The 20,362-nt window shown below is 42.9% G+C and overlaps 1 protein-coding gene across 6 annotated transcripts in view; it reads right to left on the minus strand.

Annotated features, from left to right (window-relative positions):
* LOC124036705 (myocyte-specific enhancer factor 2A-like) overlaps nt 1–20,362 on the minus strand; it is a 113,508-nt gene that overhangs the window by 28,152 nt on the left and 64,994 nt on the right. For all 6 annotated transcript variants that reach the window (XM_046351555.1, XM_046351554.1, XM_046351557.1 and 3 more), the window contains one exon: nt 15,585–15,788. In XM_046351555.1, the coding sequence (XP_046207511.1) occupies nt 15,585–15,788 (204 nt within the window). The remainder of the gene's footprint in view (nt 1–15,584; nt 15,789–20,362) is intronic.

Here is a 20,362-nt window from a genome sequence, read left to right on the forward strand (position 1 = left end):
GTTAAAAATAAAGTGGAGCTGAGGCTGTTTGTGAAGCTGTTGCGTAAGCCACCTACATTCCCTGTTCCTTGTGAAGCTCTTTCACTGAAACAGTCTGCCTTGGATAGAACACCATTACACTCCAATGCCCCCCCACTTGTGTCAAGAGCTTTTTAGATTTCACTTATTCATGTACTGTACCTGAATAAAAGGGAGGTTGGAAGTAGACAGTGAATGCTGCTATAAAAGCTAAACTTCTCAAATGTGGTGAGAAGGCAGGTAGAGGCTGTCTTCCAGTGTGCAAAGGTAGCTACACAGAACATACACCAAGATCATACTTTAAGAGCCATTATTATTGTTTATAGTCTATACAAAGTATGTATAGTTGAACTATTTCTGCTTCTGTAGCGTTCATCCCCACCCTGCTCATTCTGCACTGTTGTGAATGAGCTTGTTGTGCCTGTTGCCGCACTAAGCAAGGTAGCATGCTAATCCTCATGACATCACCATTGTGTCCAGTCCGTTCCATCTAATGTGCTTATCAAAAGGGCCTCTTTGAGTGTGAAGGCAGTTGAGAATCAGCATGGGGAGGCGGCTGATAGCAAGGCTTTCATCTGCTCACAAATATATTTCTCTTATATAACATCTTAAGAGACAAGTCTTTCAGTGTGAGTTTGCTCCCATTTTTCCTTTGGTGCTGTAGATTTCACTTGAGGGGGGGAAAGGAACTGTTGGTTGTTCTCGTTTGCACTCTATCTAGTGGCTGTATGTATTGTATGCCATTACCAAGGGCCCTAAAAGCTTTTCCTGTCTACTCCCTGGTACTGGTCATGTTACTGGTATGGGAGTAGGGAAGTAGGGAGGGCTAGATAAGGAGAGTGGTTTTGATTCCCAGACATATCTGGTTCAATCTCATGACCATTCCACATCATCAGTGATCTAAGTGATATCAGGATATGACCTCTCTGTCAGACCATTGTCTGACTCCTCAAATCAGAGGATCTACAGCAGCAGGGCCTCCTTCTCAGTTGGATGGGACGGACTGCATTTTGTTTAGTTATTATTATCGGTCTGCAGCTGTTTGGGAAACAATATACAGTCTGTAATCCAATCCCCTCCAAAAACAGGACAATGGCGAGACAACAGTTCCAAGCTGACACACCAAAAAGACTAACACATGCAAACATATAAAAGTAGAGTGAGCCTAACTGAGCAGTGGTCTGCGTGTGTCTAAAGGAGGCAGACAAGGAAGAGAAAGCCTCCATCTCAGCTCAATATACAATAAAGCAGATAATTACTGTGGTTGACCGGCTAGATTATCACTTTGATAAATATAGCCGCTATATTATTGAATAAGAATCCATTGCACTGCAGCGAGCAATACTTTTCCCTCAGAGAGACAGCTGCTCAGAGACTGTTGATTGATGGACGCGACAAAGATATTAGTTGCCACAGTCAAAGAGAACACACTTTCAATCAGCGGCTTGGATATTTTCAGAAAATTTTGCCAACTGGGAATTGAAATCCAAATTGAGGATAAAGGCATCTCAAAGTCATCATTATCTACATCTTTAAAAGATGAGACGAACACGCTCCATTACATCCAACTAGCTCTAGACATCTATAGAGCACCATGTCGGTATATTTTAGATGAAAATAGATTACATTCAACATAAAAGGTGTAAAAAGGTATACAATTTAAGTAAATAACAATTCACTAAGTTCACATTTTCCCCTCCTGACCTCCCTCACTGTCTCCCTCTCTCTCTCTCTCCATGTCTTTCTCCCTGTCTCTCTCCCTGTCTCTCTCCCTGTCTTTCTCCCTGTCTCTCTCCCTGTCTTTCTCCCTGTCTCTCTCTCTGTCTCTCCCTCCCTGTCTTTCTCTCCCTGTCTCTCTCTGTCTCTCTCTCTCTTTGTCTCTCTCTCTGTCTCTCTCCCTGTCTCTCTCTCCACCTCTCCCTCCCTGTCTCTTTCCCTGTCTGTCTCTCTGTCTCCCTCTCTCTCTCTCTCCCTGTCTTTCTCCCTGTCTCTCTCCCTGTCTCTCTCCCTGTCTTTCTCCCTGTCTCTCTTCCTGTCTTTCTCCTCTCTCTCTCTCTCTCTCTCTCTCTCTCCCTGTCTTTCTCCCTGTCTCTCCCTGTCTCTCTCCCTGTCTTTCTCCCTGTCTCTCTTCCTGTCTTTCTCTCTGTCTCTCCCTCCTTGTCTTTCTCTCCCTGTCTCTCTCTCTGTCCCTCTCTTTGTCTCTCTCTCCGCCTCTCTCCCCTCTCTCTCTCTCTCTCTCTCTCTCTCTCTCTCTCTCTCTCTCTCTCTCTCTCTCTCTCTCTCTCTCTCTCTCTCTTTCTCTCTCTCTCTCTCCCTCGATCCCTGTACCCCCAGAGTGGATCGTTAGCTGTCAGAGCCCTTGAAACCGTACCCCTGCCCTCAACTCCCATTCCTGCTCACTTCTAAAATATTCATAAGGACAATTAGGAGTTCCGATAAGGCGGGTGTGGAGGGCTGGTGTGGGCACGGAGGGCTGGGGGCGCACAGTGGAGGGAAAGGGCAGGATGTGCCAGCAGGACGTCTGTTCTGCAACACTCTATACCCAGACCACAGACCTGGCCTCATCAATCAGCAGCCCTCCCTGACACCCCCTCCTCACTCAGGCAGGCTAGTCGGGGAGGGTGGCATGATGCCAGCTAACCCCCTCCTCCTTCCAAGTAACTCTGCTCTGCACTCGCCCCTGGGCAGAGGGGAGGGGTGGGGCGTCTCACACTACCCATTGGGGTGGGCTCGTGGTTGTTCCTCTGTCCATTCTGGTCACTGTGGTCTCTCATGTCAGCTCTGCACTACACAGCGGGCACCAAGGCGCTCTAATGGTGGCATGTCTGTCATTAAAGTAGTTCAAACCAAATTAGGGCAGCTCATGTCTGACCTATTTTACATATTCTGACGTTTATGACGTGTCTGTTAAGGTTGTCAATCTGGCTGTTCCTATGTGAACCTGAAAGAATAATGAAGTGGTTATTCTCTGAACATTGTGTTGCATGTTGCCACTGAGCTGCATGTAATGAATTATTTTCATTACAAGTTAGGCCTTGCTTTACAAAGAGTTTTACCATATGCCATGGTAGGCCTGTGCCAGTTAATCAGTGCCATATGCCTCTAGACACTAAAGAATACATCACTTAAGACATTTTAATAAAGTAAAACACAAAGGAATCATATATCATGGCAATGTTGAAATCATTCAAGTGTTTATGGGATGATGTCAGCTAAATGTAATCCACAAACATTTGCCAGAACAATGAGGTAGAGAGCAAAGAATTGTATTAGTAAAGGTCTTCATTCCTGGTGTTACAGTTATTACATTCAATCATGTATTTGAGTGTTGGAGATGCTTTCTCCCTCACGATCTCAAGTTGAATCAATAGGATCATAGAAATATTCCATTAGCCACGGTTTGATGTCTAGGGATGAGCTCTGGTGTTAGCATTAGCAAAGGGCTGGGGGTGAGCTCTGGTGATAGCATTAGCAAAGGGCTAGGGATGAGCTCTGGTGTTAGCATTAGCAAAGGGCTGGGGGTGAGCTCTGGTGATAGCATTAGCAAAGGGCTAGGGATGAGCTCTGGTGTTAGCATTAGCAAAGGGCTGGGGTGAGCTCTGGTGTTAGCATTAGCAAAGGGCTAGGGATGAGCTCTGGTGTTAGCATTAGCAAAGGGCTGGGGGTGAGCTCTGGTGTTAGCATTAGCAAAGGGCTAGGGATGAGCTCTGGTGTTAGCATTAGCAAAGGGCTGGGGTGAGCTTTAGTGTTAGCATTATCAAAGGGCTGGGGGTGAGACTTGTTAGAATGCAATGCAACGTATTATGCATTGTTTTATACTGAACAAAAATATAAAACGCAACATGTAAATTGTTGATCCCATGTTTCATGAGCTGAAAAGAAAATCCCCAAAATGTTCTATACACACAAAAAGCTTATTTCTCTCAAAGATTTGTTTACATCCCTGTTAGTGAGCATTTCCTTTGCCAAGATAATCCATCCACCTGACTGGTGTGGCATATCAAGAAGCTGACTAAACAGCATGATCATTACACATGTGCACCTTGTACTCGGGACAATAAAACGACACTCTATAATGTGCAGTTTTGTCACACAACACAATGCCACAGATGTCTCAAGTTTTGAGGGAGCACGCATTTGGCATGATGACTGCAGGAATGTCCACCAGAGTTGTTGTCAGAGAATTGAATGTTAATTTCTCTACCATAAGCTGACTCCAATGTTGTTTTAGAGAATTTGGCCGTACGTCCGACCGGCCTCACAACCACAGACCACGTGTAACCGCGCCACCCCAGGACCTCAACATCTGACTTCTTCACCTGCGGGATCTGAGGAGTATTTCTGTCTGTAATAAAGACCTTTTGTTGGGAAAAGCTCATTCTGACTGGCTGGGCTCGGCTCCCAAGTGGATAGGCCTATTTCCTCCCAGGTCCACCCGTGGCTACGCCGTTGCCCAGTCATGTGAAATCCATAGATTAGGACCTCATTTATTTATTTAAATGGACTATTTTCTTTATATGAACTGTAAAATCTTTGAAATGGTTGTGTGTTGTATTTATAGTTTTGTTCAGTGTCTGTGTAATAATTAGATTGAACCCTCATGTTGTCATTTTCTATGCCTTGTTCCTTTTCCTAACATAAAGTGTTCAATCTTTCTCACTTTGTGGATTCATAAATGAAGTGTTGGTCGACATGTAATAAGGTGCAAATGATTGCTATATTTTTCAAATCAAATCCAAGTTTATTGGTCACGTACACAGTTTAGCAGATGTTATATCGGAACGCTATAAGCAGAATGCTTATGCTACTAGCTCCTAACAATGCAGTAAAATGACAAATAAGTACACAAATAACTCAAACGTTTAAAAAGGGAAAAGGAAAGTCAGTGTGACCCCAATAGCAATGTAACAGCAATCAAAATGCAATCTATACTATATTATACTATATCATTAGACTATATTCTATATTCAGGTCTGTGTAGTGTTGCTTGTGTAAGATGCTGCTGCTCATGCTGTTGCTCAGACTCAGGCCATGATGAGCCAGCTAATCCAACCCAGCGGGCTCTGTCCCCCTGCCAGGTGCCAGGTAACCTAGGGACAGGTTAGGATCTGTCTCACTTGCCCCAAGACTGGGTTCAAGAAGTGAACTGCACCCACACCAACTAGTTCTAACACAAGAGAGTTTAACAGCAACAAAAACATCAGTGGTTATATCACAAACATGTCTGAGGACATAAACCACTGAAACACTAGTAATACCTTTCAATCACACAGCGCCTTTCCCTAAGCTACGGACACAGTACACGACAAAGAAGCAACGTAATGCAAATCCTACTCAGATGAGCAGCAGAAGGAAAATGTTATATATATATAACAAAAAGAGCCCGAATGCTGTGTAATTTGTCATTCAGTCTAAAAAACATGTACTCGTGTGTCATCTCTCTTTTTTTCCCTTTGTGAATGAGCGCGAGTGTTATTTGTACAAAGCTGCGAGTGCAGAGCTTCAGCACTTGAGATTAGAGCATGGCTCATTAGTGTCATTGGAGAGCAATGTTTACCGGGGACCGCCATGGCTGTTGTTCTCTCTCCTTTTATTCCACCCTCTCCAAGAAGACCTAGTTTTGAAATGAAAAATACGTATCACACTTGAGAGGGGAAGGATGGAAAAAAACTCTGACGTCAAAGAAGCACGACATGCGCCCGAAAAACAAAACACTATTGGCTGTAACCTGGTAACAAGCATCAAAGTGAAGAGTGCAGAGGCTTTGTTGACGAACAGGGGCAAATGGCTAACAAACACACATGCACACACTCTCACGCTTCATTGGAGACTCTACTGGTTGTGATAAACTGAGGAAGATTTCACTGTTCATGTCCTCTGTTTTTCTCAAACACTAACATGGGTTTCCACAGCAACCAAGTCACAGTGAACGTGAGGGAGAAGAGACAATCGTAGTCCATTCACGGTTTGTTACATAAATGTGGACTGAAATAGGATGTTCTATGAAAGACTTACATAAAAATGATCACGATTGTTTTTTTTCATGGAAGAAAAAAACTCCTAAGACAGTGGTGACCCTGTTTCTAGTGAAAGCCCAGAGGAAAAGGAGTCCTTGTCCTATAAAGAGGTGCACTTTGAAACCCAGTAGGAGACTGGCTACAAAACCATTAGCACTCCTTCACTCAGCCATGCAAAGGAAGGCTTTTCAACCAACATGTGTACTGCACCTCAGTACATGCGAAAGGGTAACGGTTCTGTTATCTAGAACTACAAAGAAGAAATCCGAAAAATGTATCAAACGATATAAAAATATATGAGGAGCTTGGCTTCTTTCAGAGTATGACAGAAAACATTTGTACAACAAAGCCTGACCAACAACTTGACCCTGGAAGCATATTTCCTAAAACCACAATCAACTAAAATATATCACAGTGTTTTATCTGGTCTTTTATGCAAAGATAGTGCTGCTATTTCTGCTTTCAAGTTATACATTTGTAATTCCTTGTTTATTTATAGGTGCTTATATATATCCCTGTGCTCACTGGCCTGCTCAAAATACTGTGTTTGTTTTCATGGTGCAGACTGATTGTACAGGTTAAAGTGATGCTTCAACTGTATTTCAGACAGCAGTTTTGAAAGTAGTGCTCGCTCACGAGCCAAAACTGGTGACTTTACAGGGGCGTAAATAGCATACCCCCCTGTTATTGTAATAGGGAGAGGTTAGCATGGTATGGTATTTTGGTATTTTATTAGGATGTCTTCGGGATATGATATTTGTGCGTCTGTAATTCTCACTCATCATTATTCAAAATTAATTCAGGATTATCCTTAATCATAGTAGCATCCACATTACTGTAGACGTATTTAGAAACATTCTATTCTTATTTACAATAAAAGTAAAAATGACACAAGACATTATTTACCCTTCGTTTCTATTGGACACAAAATCATCTGAAACACAACCAAAACAAACAGAAAATGGCTCCAACGAGTTGGTAGAGTCACAAGCTTGATGTAGTCATTGTGTACATGGAATATGGGACCAAATACTACACTTTTGACTACTTTAATAAACATATGAGTGAATTTGACCCAATACTTTTGCTCCCCTAAAATGGGGGGACTGTGTACAAAAAGTACTGCACGTTAACCTCCTAGTCATTGTATCAAATTCAAAGTGCTGGAGTACAGAGCCAAAACATTTGTCACTGTCCCAATACTTTTGGAGCTCACTGTATTTTTGCATTTTGTATGATACAGTATATTAGAAATTTGTAAGTGCTTAAAATCCTGGATTGCACCTTTAAAGGACTTTCCTGGAATACACAGCAACAGCAACACTCAAGCACCTGTACTGAACTGGATACAGACAGCAGAGATGTAGGTAAATAGCTCTTTGCTTCGTTTTTCAAATCAAATCCATTACCTAAATATGAATATTAGAACAAAATTTAAAAAAATATTAAAGATAAGCCTAAATACACGTTCAAAGCTGACCCTTGCATTTCCATTTCAAGTCACATTTGCAGAGCACGTTCCCAGACACTGACGGCCTCAGTCTTTATAGTATGAATGTATGGGGAGAAATTGACACTTCTATTCATATCCTACTCACTACAGACCAATCCCATAAAGAATCCTGTTGCGACAAATATATCAATACAGAGATGGCTTCTGAGATAAAGTCGCCAATACAGCTTATCAGATACTAAATATTACAGTTATAATATCTCACCATGCATAGTACTCTACCAAACCCCCCCCTATGGATATAATTATACAAACCAGGCATAGGTAGAAATTATTTAATGTATCATAGGTTATAAAAGTGAAGGGGAAAGCAAATTAATGTCATTTTAATAAAGCTTGAGAGCCCAAAAGTACATATTTGTTTTTCTGCTGGAATATTAAAGTTGGTCGGCTGGTGTATCAGAATGCCCTGAATCTACTTTAATACATCTATGTCAATAGAACTAACATTTGACTGAGCTTAATGTGTATTTCTAATATCATGGATGCTCAGAGAGAGAGCTGTAGCTGCATAGCAGTAAGGATGAGAAGGTGCTGCTGAAAAAAACAGATGAGGAATTTAGACCATGAGGTAAACTAGTCACAACATATGATGAAGTACAACTTATGGGAACATATCAAATTAAATGATGGCACTATAAAGATAAAAAGGCTGCTCAGACTGCCTAAATTACTTTGTTAGTTATACTGTATGCTTAAACTGAGGAAGAGTACTGCCCAATGCAGATTATATCACTTTGCAGGCAGTGTAACCCTGATGTATAGTGTGGACATTGTATGTAGAATAAGTTTAGTAAAAACATGTGTTAATTAGGGGAAGTGGGCTTTTAGATTCTCCCTCCAAGCGACCTTACGCAGACGAGCCAGTGCAGCTAACTATGCGTACCCTTCAGCCATCTCAAATGTCAAACAAGGCTTTAGTGGACCACAGAGGGATTCTGGGCACTGGCCAACCCAAAGTCAAGTCGCTACGTTAAGCACTTGCCAATTAAAATGTAATATTGTCTTTTGTGTTGTCATCTGTGCATATCAAACATAAATTAGGCCCCTGACCCCTTTTAGATTAATCTTTCAAACTTGGTTAATCATCCAGGATTGGGCGAGTCAGTGACATCACTGGAGCGTGAGGTACAGATGTGGGGTCTTAATTTGAGCCAGTTTTCTACAGCAGGAAAATAATCCTGCAGCAACAGGAAATTATCATTTTTATGTGGATTATAATAGACATTTTTGTGGGGGGTGATACACTTTTCGTCAGGGCAAATCAAGTCTGACAGTTCAAACTTTAGAAGCCTTTTAAAAACTCAAATACACTACAAGTTTGAATTTCCTGCTAGGTGGGAAAATTCTCTGCGGCAAAAGAGTGATCAAATGATCAAATGAAGATCCTACATCTGTAAGTGCCATGATCCGTGTGATGCCAGTAACTTTAAGGCAGGGGAATCTCCTCAGTACATGGCAGCTCTATGTTCTCCTGGGATGCAACACTGTGTCATAATATGATACAGTATGGTGATTACTGACTGGTCATGACTCACACAAAATGTCTGAAATTGAAACCAAGTATTCAATTTAGACTGAAGCTTGGATTTTTTTACACCTTTTTCTTGTTTTATTGAGACAAATACTGTTAGGTGCATGTTTACAGCATACTTCATTGTATGCACTACTTTCTACTGAACATCGACTACAAAATCCTGTTTCACACCTACCAAGCTATCCACAACTCTGGACCCAAGTGCCTGTCTGACCTCATTCTACCCTCCTGCCCCACACGCACCCTTCACTCCTCCATGTCTGTCCCCCTTGTCAGCCCCGCAGCAGACTAAACACTATGGGTAACAAGGCTTTCAGTTGCACGGCTCCACGGCTGTGGAACGCACTTCCAGACACTATTAGGGCTGAGTCTCTTCCAGACACTATTAGGGCTGCAGAGTCTCTGGCCTCCTTTAAAGACACAGCTCAAGGCAGTGCTGTTCAGGAAAGCCTTCAAGGACCTCTGCTATTTCTGTTCTCGTGTCCTCCGGATCTGGCCACACCTGTATATAGCTTTGATTGTTGTTAATATTATGATTATTATTTGTATTACTGTTATTATATGTTCCAGAGAGCCAGCCCTCTGGAGGAGTGATTTGTATGAGAGAATTCAGGAGTGGTGACAGCTTCTCTCTGTGCCAGCCAGAGCCTCATGTGACTGTCCCCATTATCTTGGAATGTCACAACTATAGATACACAAGCCTGAATCTGTCTCTGATGCGCCACAGAGGGAGCCACTAGGCGTTTGATGTTTATTACAATGTGCTTACTCACTAAGCCTAAGTCAACAAGAGTATGGTCATAATATTCAACAAAGACTAGCACCATCTCACAATAGAATGCTTTTTCAACTATTCATTTCTATGATTGATTCCTGCAATTCAGGAACAGTTGTGTGTATACACGTATTACCTGGGAAGCCTTGGTGTGGTTACTTGGATTGGAGAGATGAACTAAAATGAAAGTACAAATGATTCCATCATATCATCACTGCATTATGTGGGCCACTGAAGTGCAGTTGTCGGGCATAAATACATAGCATGTCATGCCGTTGCAAGGTGTCTGGTGTCCACTGCCTGAGAAGCACGATTCATCCCCATAGATGATAGGAATACATCTTGTCAAGTGCCAAGATTCAAAGTGAGCAACGTATTTGTCTATTTGAGGACTTCATCGTTAAATTGATAGCTCCACTATAATAAAATGAAAGAATTTCCATCATGATTTGTGTCTAATCAAATAAAGCATCTGTATTTTGATGGGTAGAGTGAAGGGTTTGAAACAGAGGCTTTCCTTTCCCTCTCTTCCTCTCGCTCTTTCTGTGCAGACAATTTTCTTCACATTCACGTTCTCCGCAGAAGCACCGGGAGGAAGATAATTGATCAATCAGGCAAATTGAACAGTCTGGACGGCTAGCCCACCATAGCAGATGTGCCAATTTGCATTCATTAAGACAGAGATGAGTCTTAATCACTGTACTGAATTTGATTGACAACATAAACAGCCCCTGTCTCAAATCCTGGGACCACTGCTTTTTATAGCTCTTTTCTATATTTTAAATAGTCGTTTCTATCTGCAATGGCATTTGTTTTATGATCCACAGCCAATGGCCAATGTGGTTACTATAAGCAGGCGTAGTGGTGAAAGAGCGGAGTGATTTAAATGAAACGTAGTGGAGGAAAGAGAAAAGCAGGCCCAATAGACCTGACATTATGAAATGGTCAGGATTGACATATATCTTTGGATTATCATTCTGAATGGTGAGTGTCATTCATCATAACAGATGATCCTTGAACGTAACAATACTAATAAATCTAGAGTCATTTATACGCTCATTCTTTCACTGAATGACTTGTTTAACTTTAGAACACTCAACAATGACAAATTATTTATTTCCAAAAGCACATTTAACAAAGATGGCCTCTCTAATGTTGCTGGGAGATAAAGGTGAATTTGCATATGACTTCTCTTACTTACTCCACAAGACGGGCATGTAAAAAGACAAACACAAAAAGTGTGGTCCGGCTCTTTACAAGCCCAGGCAGCTATTTGAGTAAAACTGCAGTTCCAAATTTGATTAAGGATTATTACTAGCCTGGACTAAAGTGTAGCCTACCAGTTGTGTTTAAACTAGTACAGCTGTATAATCCCATGCAATTATATCCACATCCCCTATTTTATGAGATTACTTTAAATGTGTTCAGTCAATGTCAATTTCGTTTAAATGCAAACTTGATTAATCCAGGCATTGCTGCAAACCGTAATTGTGTTGAAATGCTCTAAAGAAAAGCACAGATGGACATTCCTGTGAAGTTGATTTCAGGGAATTGCAGCTAGACAGTGAGGAGTCTGTATTCAGAGTTGCAGTAGAAGGTTATAGAATAGCTAAAGGAAGATTTCATTAGTTGGGGAGGAAGAGGAGAAGGGATGATTTGATTATTTTAATTACCTACAGCAGCATTTTCATTTGAGGTACAAATAGAATGCAATAATAAACACAACAACACTGTAGGACAGCACCCAAATCCAGACATGAACAGCAGTGATCTACTATACAGGGTAGTATGACATACGCAAGCTGGTCTGACTGTTTCTTTATCACAGTGATATTGATCCAGTTGAAATGCATTTGATCTATCCTCTGTACATCAGCCTTAATACAGATTCTCAGATAAAAGGTTCACAGGTTTCTCACTGCAAACTGCTAGTACAGAAAGGGTACCAGAAACTAAAATGATCCTGTAAAAGCAAGCTTTTCTTCTCTACTTGCCCCTGTGTTCACTCAGCACAGGAAAACGGCATGGCAAGGAATTACGTTTTCTCTGGCAATATATGTTCTATAAAGTCCTTAGAGACCCGGACAGGCTTGCCCTAACCTCTGAGGAAAGGAAACAGTACATCAATCCATCCAGCATAGCTACTCAGTAAATAAAAGGTTGCTCTGAGAGCCGGGTCTTTGAAAGGTGAGACGCAGATGAGATCAGATGGGAACGGGGAGACTTCTAATCAGACGGAGAAGTGGACGTGATCCACAAAGGGAGATTTCATGCAACAGTTCACCTGTCGCCCGGAGTGTTGCTGCAGTTCAGACCACCACACACACACACACCGCACACACATTTATGCTCAGGCACAGCGATCTGAGCCTGCTGCTCTGGTCTCCACAGCGAGCCAAGTTTGAGACAAAATCCATAGCCCTCCACTGGGTTATCAAACTGTGCCCCAGGCATGTCTCCATCTGAGGAAAACATGGCAATTGCTCTCCCACACTGCAAGGCCCAGCCTTTATCTACAGATGGTACTACTGAGCAGGAATGTGACCTTTGATTTGGCTTCGCACATGGAATTGGAACGTATGCTGCCCAATGAAAACTCAGAAAGGATTTGCTTGGTCTCTCAAGCGAGGCAGGTGAGCAAATGACTGTGTGGCAATTATCAGTTTAATGCAATTTCTACATTTAGAGGAGTGTCAGGGTGAGTGTCTCCATGTGAGACACATCACTACAGAGACCAGTGCAGGCTTCTGAGGGGAGGACGGCTCACAATAATGTCTGGAACAGAGTAAATGGAATGGCACATGGAAACCATGTGTTTGATGTATTTGATACCATTCCACTTATTCCACTCCAGCCATTACCATGAGTCCGTCCTCCCCAATTAAGGTGCCACCAACCTCCTGTGACAGAGAGAGGGAGAGAGAGAGAGAAAGTGAAAGACACAGAGAGAGAGAGAGAGAGAGAGAGAGGGAGGGAGTGAGATAGTTCTATCCATTATAGGCCCATTCTGTGCTTCTCTCACCCATTTAGACTAAGAAGGGAACTATTGCTTCATTAGGCGTGCAGTCATCCTATATCCCAATGACACTGACTACACCCAGATAGGGAAGCAGCTGACAGATAGACATTCAGATCATGGCATAAAATACAATTTGTGCTTTTGTCATTTCAAAAGGATCGTCCGTGTTTTAATGATAAAGATCACATCTATTGGCAATCTCTGTGTTCTGTAAGAACGAAAGGACATTCTGAACATTTCATTTGTCTTTTATTGAAGACGCCACCTGGCTTTCTCTATATAAACACTTCACAACAGGATGCAGCCAACAGCCTGGGCTAGATCAGATAAGCCCACAGCAGACACTGAGCTCTATCTAACGGCTCTGACATTTGCTCTTGTGCCGCGGCACTTTTTGGAACAGTGAATGGTGGGTAGTGTGGAAATGTTCAGAATTGGAGCCTGGACAGGCCTGGTTACTTCTGCTCTGCTTCTTCACTTCTGAACCTTGGTCACATAGCCAGCAGGGTTAGAGGGATTTGCACAGATCTGCACAGATGCTGGCCGAGTGAGCAGGGACAACGCTGCATTGTTCTCCCCTTTCGATCGCGCCGCAAGAGCAGGGCAGAATCCTTGCGAGTAGCTGGAGGGGCTATGAGGGACATGAACAGATCGCCACCAGCTTGTACTACACACTACACTTCAGGTAGTGGCAGTGCCCCCTAGAGATGACACTGTGTGCCCTGCAGAGTACAGTACATGACATTTACAAGATACAGCTAACATATACATCAATAAACTACAATGGCAAAAGGCATACATTACTGTACTGTAGAATCTGTACGGGAATCTGTACAAAAAGGAAATGCCTATTTATTAAGAGCAAATAGAGCAAATGATGGATCCTCTTCCATCTGTGAGAAACAGTTTTAGTTGTTGTGCTTTGGTCCTGATGAATCCAAGAAGGACTCCCGAGTCACGGCAGAAAACAATCATAGGGTCACTTTTACATAATTGTGGAGTGTGTCCATGTATTTTTAATGCAGGTGAGACCCTGCTTAGCTCAGAGGGAGAGAGATCAGGGCCCCTGGTGGGGGACTGAGGCTGCTGGATGCCAGAGCACTGTTTTGCAGCTCTGCCAAGCAGGTAATTTACTAGCAGCAGTACCATGAATAAAATATACCAGGCACAGCTGACTCCTTTCATGCTATTGGATGCTAAGTGAAAGACTTTTAAAAACATGGGATTCTTGGAATTGATGTGTCATTCTCTGTATCCCTTTCCTGCAGTCAAATGACTAGTGGCCTCATGGGTGGAATGTTATTCATATTTTTCATAATTTCATAATACACGCAGATAATTAGGTGTTTCTATGTCAAACGGTTTTGTTATATTTCTTCTGTGATGTATATAAAGAATAATATTGGGATACAAACTCAAAATTTAATACATTTCAACTCTTTAGCCCATCACAGTAAAAGGTTAAACTCCTGATGTCTCTTTGTCGGACAGAGTAATAATAAGGTACAGTGCCTTCAGAATGTATTCCCACATCTTGCATTTTTTCACATTTTGTTGTATTATAAAGTGGGATGAAAATGTATTTAATTGTAAATTTTGTCGACGATCTATAAAAATGACTCTGTAATGTCAAAGTGGAAGAAAAATTATATATTGTTTCTATTACTTAATGGAAAATTAAACATTATTATAAACTGGGTGGTTTGAGCTCTGAATGCTGATTGGTTGACAGCTGTTGTATCTCAGATCGTATACCACGGGTATGACAAAAGACGTATTTTTACTGCTCTAATTACATTAGTAACCAGTTTATAATAGCAATAAGGCACCTCTGGGTTTGTGCTTAAGAACAGCCCTTGGCCGTGATATATTGGCCATATACCACACACCTTTGGGCCTTATTGCTTAAATATATCTTGATTAGATACGTATTCAACCCCCAAAGTCAATACCTGATAGAATCACCGTTGGCAGCAATGACAGCTGTGAGTCTTTCTGGGTAAGTCTCTAAGAGCTTTGCACACCTGGCACAAAATCGTGGCATAAAACGTCTAAAATCTTACAGTCTGCAAAGGCCTTTAGTGAAGAATTAAGACACCAGCTTCAGAAAACAGGTTCTGAATAGGTTGAAAAACCACAAGTACGTCAGTAAGAGGTATTTGTATCCAGAAGGATCACATAATCACCCCCATTTTCTTTTCAGTGATGCTCTTGGCCGACAGATTAGGTAGGCTGGCATAACAAGTGGGTTCTTCTTCTTCTGTGAGTGTTTGGGCATGTAGACGGATACTAGCTGCCAGGAAGACCAAGTGCTGCCGGAATTCTCTCCAACACTCTTAGAGCCAATATGAATCTCTAAAGTATGTTCACTCCACAATGCTGTGTAATGAAACCTAACATTTAAAGACGTTTTGTCTTAAATGGTGGTATAATAATTCTGCCATTCATCCATGCATGTATCTACAGTACAGTATCTGGGGGAAACAGGGTTTCCATACTGTTTGGACAGCTACTGAGTGTAATCCTGTGCTGAACTCATCTCTCATAGCTTATCAGAGGCTGCAGACGTCCTCTGCCTGACTGGTAAACTAAAAGGAAACTGTTACCGGCCCTTCAGTTTCCATTGACCAAACAGTGTATTTTTCCAACATAAGCATATACATGGTTTTCCTGCCATGGCACAGTGAAAATGTGAAGCCACTCACCTCGACAATGTCAGAGTTGGTTCTGCTCTCGTGGGGCTCGTTGTACTCAGTGTATTTGAGCAGGACCTTGTCCATGTCTGTGCTCGCATACTGAAACAGTTTGTTTGAGCTGTTGAATATGATCAGGGCTATCTCACAGTCACATAGAACGCTGAGCTCATAGGCCTTCTTCATTAGCCCAAACTTCCTCTTCGTGAAGGTAACCTGAGGAGACACAGACCAACATCATCAGTTACACACAGAACAAAATCAGATTCAAAAATTACTATTCAAATTCAGAAAATATGCATAAATAAATCCACACAGAATTTAGTATGCATGTATTAAAGACGGTGCTTAAACAGAATTGGAAATTATGTTGAACGGCAGCCTGAGGGTGTTTTTACTGCTTCGATAAGGGGTCAGGCTGCAGCTGCAAAGTTTCAGAACTAAAAATAAGACACTTTCCTATCTCCATCTCTCATAATACACAAGTCATAAGAGTATCCCTTTAGGACAACTACAGTGAGGATATGAGGCTGGTGTGACTGGTTAGCAGGCCAGAGGTCAGGCAGTGTAAAGTCATGTAGCGGTTCAGTGAGCTGAATCAGGGTGTTGGGAACAGGGATCCATACATTACATTAGCTCCTGACTCCATGTACGGTACGGACAGCGGTCCCTCCCTGCCCCTGCATCACTCTGCCTGTAACACGATCCCACAGACGGGACTGTAGGTCATGCATCACTCTGCCTGTAACACGAGCCCACAGACGGGACTGCAGGTCATGCATCAGTCCAGTGGTACTGACACCTAACCCTCTCTGCATACTTTCTGTCCTGCATCTCTCAGCTCTGTGGTTTCTTGTACCTGATACACATGTCATTATGTAACACTGTGTTATTGCCTTTGCAGTACTGTATGCTATGACCCTCTTTCATTGTAAAACCTGATCCAGGCAAACAGGGAAACAAGGAGAACGTACAAGCTGTTCTGTAATGTTGTTTATGTGAAACACCTCCTCAATAGCATTTATGCAAGCTTATCATCCTCACGGTGTGCATCATGTAAAGTGCATTCAGTTACAGTACACTGAGAGCTATGCTATGGATATGCCAGTGAAAGCTGTGCTTCAGGCCAAAGGAGAGTGAATGTGTCTGTATTCACTTCTGCCAATTTCACTGACCTACTAAGAGGAGCTGAGCAGATGAGCTGGCTTTGTTCAACTTTAATTGGTCACAGCTTGCGGCTACCCTCATTTAAAATGGCATAATGCAATATAGTCCTATGAGTTGCATAGCTTATCTGTCTCCACTCAGACAGTGGGGTCACTCCAACTGTGAAAAATGAATTTCAAATGTTCCACACTACAGGTAATTACACAGGTCCATTATAAATCTGGGAGACACACAGACCCATTCCACATGTAATTTGACAGTCACTGCTCCCATGTCAGGTGTGGACATGATGACAAAACCAAATACCAGAATGACATTCCCTAAAATGACATATTTTAATAGTATGAGTTGGAAGTCTTAGAACATGTTAAAGGCCCAGTGCCGTCAAAATTCTGTTTTTCCTGTGTTTTGTATCATATTGTACAACAGCTGATGAAACTAACACTGTAAAAGTATTATTTTTACCCCCTTTTTCTCCCCAATTATTAGTGACAGACTTGTCCCATCCCTGCAACTCCTGTACAGACTCGGGAGAGGCGAAAGTCGAGACACTCTGCTCACTTAACCCAGAAGCCAGGCGCACCAATGTGTCAGATGAAACACTGTACACCTGGAGACTGTGTCAGTGTGCTCTGTTCCCGGCCCGCCACAGGAGTCGCTAGAGCACGAAGAGACAAGGACAACCCGGCCGGCCAAACCCTCCCCTAACCCGGACGACACTGGGCCAATTGTGAGTCGCCTCATGGGTCTCCCGGTCGCGGCCAGCTGAGGCACAGACCGGTATCAAACCAGAAAATGCAGTAACGCAGCTAGCACTGCGATGCAGTGCCTTAGAATGCCACGCAACTCGGGAGGCCCTAATGGGCAGGCTTTGCATGCGTGGAGTTCCGGCTTGCCTGGTGACATCACAGACATCGCAGTAAATTAGTTAATTAGTTAATAGACCAATGAAAGAGAGTTCCACCACTTTTCAACCTCATATACCTTATCTCCAGCACCATACCAGTGTCTACATATGTGAAAATGGTATGTTTCTATGGTCTGTGGTTAAATAGATAAGAACGGTCCTAAACAATGCTTGTACTTGACAGGGTAGGACTAAAAGTACGAAAATGATTTTCAAAACCAACAAGTTTCCAGCCAAACGGAATGTATTGTCTTGCTCCCCACGTCACTGTGAATCTCATAGTGTTTCAAAATCACCGCTTTGGCTTTTGATGATGTCATCAGGTTGAACTTTCTTACTTTAGATTTTTTTCTACAAAACATGGTGCGCCATTTTCACATATGTAAACACTGGTAATGTACTGGAGATAATGAAAATGATGTAGACAATGTTTGTAATTGCCTATTAATTGTTACCCAGAAATGATTTGATATTGATGTAAAAACATCTGCATTCACAGTAAGTTTGACATATGGATGTATACGAGTCCTGCAGGAGAGCAACTCCTCTATATATTGGTTTTGGCATGTCATAGTGCTTATTTGTGCTGTGGAGGTAATACGCTCCATGAGGGCAGACAAGGGTATGTGCAGTCTTTGTATCCTTGGTCCACAGAGGACCATTCCCCACTCCGTTCTCATCAGACCTGACTATAACACAGTACAGTAGGCTACAGTAGCTCCTGGTGCAGGTTAATGGACCTGTGTGTGACAGGTCAAACCACCTGACAATGACCTCCCTTGACTCACACTCCTTCTCAGAGCTGCTTGCTTGCTTACTTGTTTGTTTAATCGGCTGGAAAGCACCGACTGTCATGTGGGGAAATGATTAACAAATGGACTGCATTTTAGCAGATGAGTATGTCTGCTAAGCTAAGCCATGGAGGGAGGGAGCATTACCTTTCAGCAGGAAGCAGGAAGCTAACCCTGGGTGAATGAACTGAACTGGTGAGCTGGGACTTTGTTCCACCTGGCTGGGCTGGCTCTCGGTGTGCTGAGTGAAAGAGCAGGGCCACAGCGCTGTGCTGACCCAGGCTCCTGCTTCATTTCACCCAGAGGAGCACAGAGACCCTGCTTCGTTCCGCATCGCCCCTGCAGAGCCAGCTGCTTACCCTTAAAGAGGCGTGTTCCCTATTCTATTGTACTGTCTGTATCCTTGCACTGACTGGACACACTGTAGGACGCATGTCTGACATGGTTTCTGTTCTGTATGCACTGATCAAAGAAGAGAATACAGACATGGCAAACAATATGTCCACATACTGTGCTTCATAGTAATGTACAACAAGGTATATCGTCATCATAAAAAAACTCTTAGATGCAGCGAGACCAAGCCCTTTGTGCCATGACTATCAGTAGCCTACACCGCAGAGTTGAGTCCTTGCTGAGGCGTGGGCCTTTGGGTTGACACCCCCCAGCCACTGTCCTCTATGGGGTGACTGCCTGGTGAGACAGTGGAAAACCACAGACATGCTTGAGGTCACGTGGGCTAGTCTGTAGGCAGGGTTTTCTATTGCTCACCGCGTCAAAGACACCCACACACGTAGGCACCATTCTATGGGTTCCTCAAGAATTTGGATGGTGCTTCAAGTGTAAATGATTATGTTTAGTTAATGTACCGTCTAATTTGTGCAATGACAGTGACAGCGAAAGGAGAATCCACTGTAAATCATGTGGAAAAAACTACTTTAGGGTACCACAAGTTACTAGTGTGCTACTGTTATCCTCTGCCAAGCAATCAACTGCAAATATAGAACACATCTAATGACTCAACTATTTTAAACTCTAAATATAAAATGGATCCATTTCTCCAACTTTCTGCAGCCTTTGATAAGGTCATTATAATAACCCACACAATGCCTAGCAGACAGACAGTAATTATATTAGCATTTCTCACCTGATTGTGCGCCTGGCTGAAAACCTTGACCTTTTCAGATTCTCTCTCACTGCTAGTGACGAGCTGGGGGTGCTAATTCTGCTCTCATAGAAAACTTTCTCCAACTACTTTTCCTTCAGGTCTCCACCCATCCTATCTATGAACTGCATGCCTCAGGCATTGTGCTTCCGAAATTCTCCATTGACAACTGTAGTCAGTAATTACATGTGGGAAGATGAACGATTTTCAATAGAATGTTTAGCTTGGTCAAGTGGTTTTATGTGTTGAACTACTATACTGTATAGCATTTGTTGCCAGAGATCAAGCTGAGTGCATGGTCATCTTGCTATGCCATGATATGAACTGAATACCTACATGATCCTGTCTCCAGAGAAAGACAATGATAGAGGGACCTGTCACTCGTCAGGTCTATCAATTTCCAGTAGTCAACATGACAAACAGGCCATCAGGGCTGGCTTTGGGGTGATAGAGGTGATGCCGACCCATTGAGGGAAAAGGGAGATGGAACTCCATGTCCACTCTAATGGTCTCCATGGCAGACAGGGGTGTGGAAGGATAGGTAGGCTTGGTTGGCTGCAGAGCATGTGTGCCCTGACACCAGCTGGGAGAGTGACCCGGGCCCCCTGGCTCCTTGGCTGTACAGTACTAGGCACAAGGCCTTCCCTCCTGTCCTGTCTGGCTGGATCAGCTTTCACATGGAGGATGGACAGCTCCAGGACCCCTGTGCCAATGGACCACCGCAGGATCAAGAGGCCTGACCCACCAGCTGGGCTTGACCTTG

Source organism: Oncorhynchus gorbuscha, linkage group LG01 (assembly GCF_021184085.1).
Source record: "Oncorhynchus gorbuscha isolate QuinsamMale2020 ecotype Even-year linkage group LG01, OgorEven_v1.0, whole genome shotgun sequence".
NCBI lineage: Eukaryota > Metazoa > Chordata > Actinopteri > Salmoniformes > Salmonidae > Oncorhynchus > Oncorhynchus gorbuscha.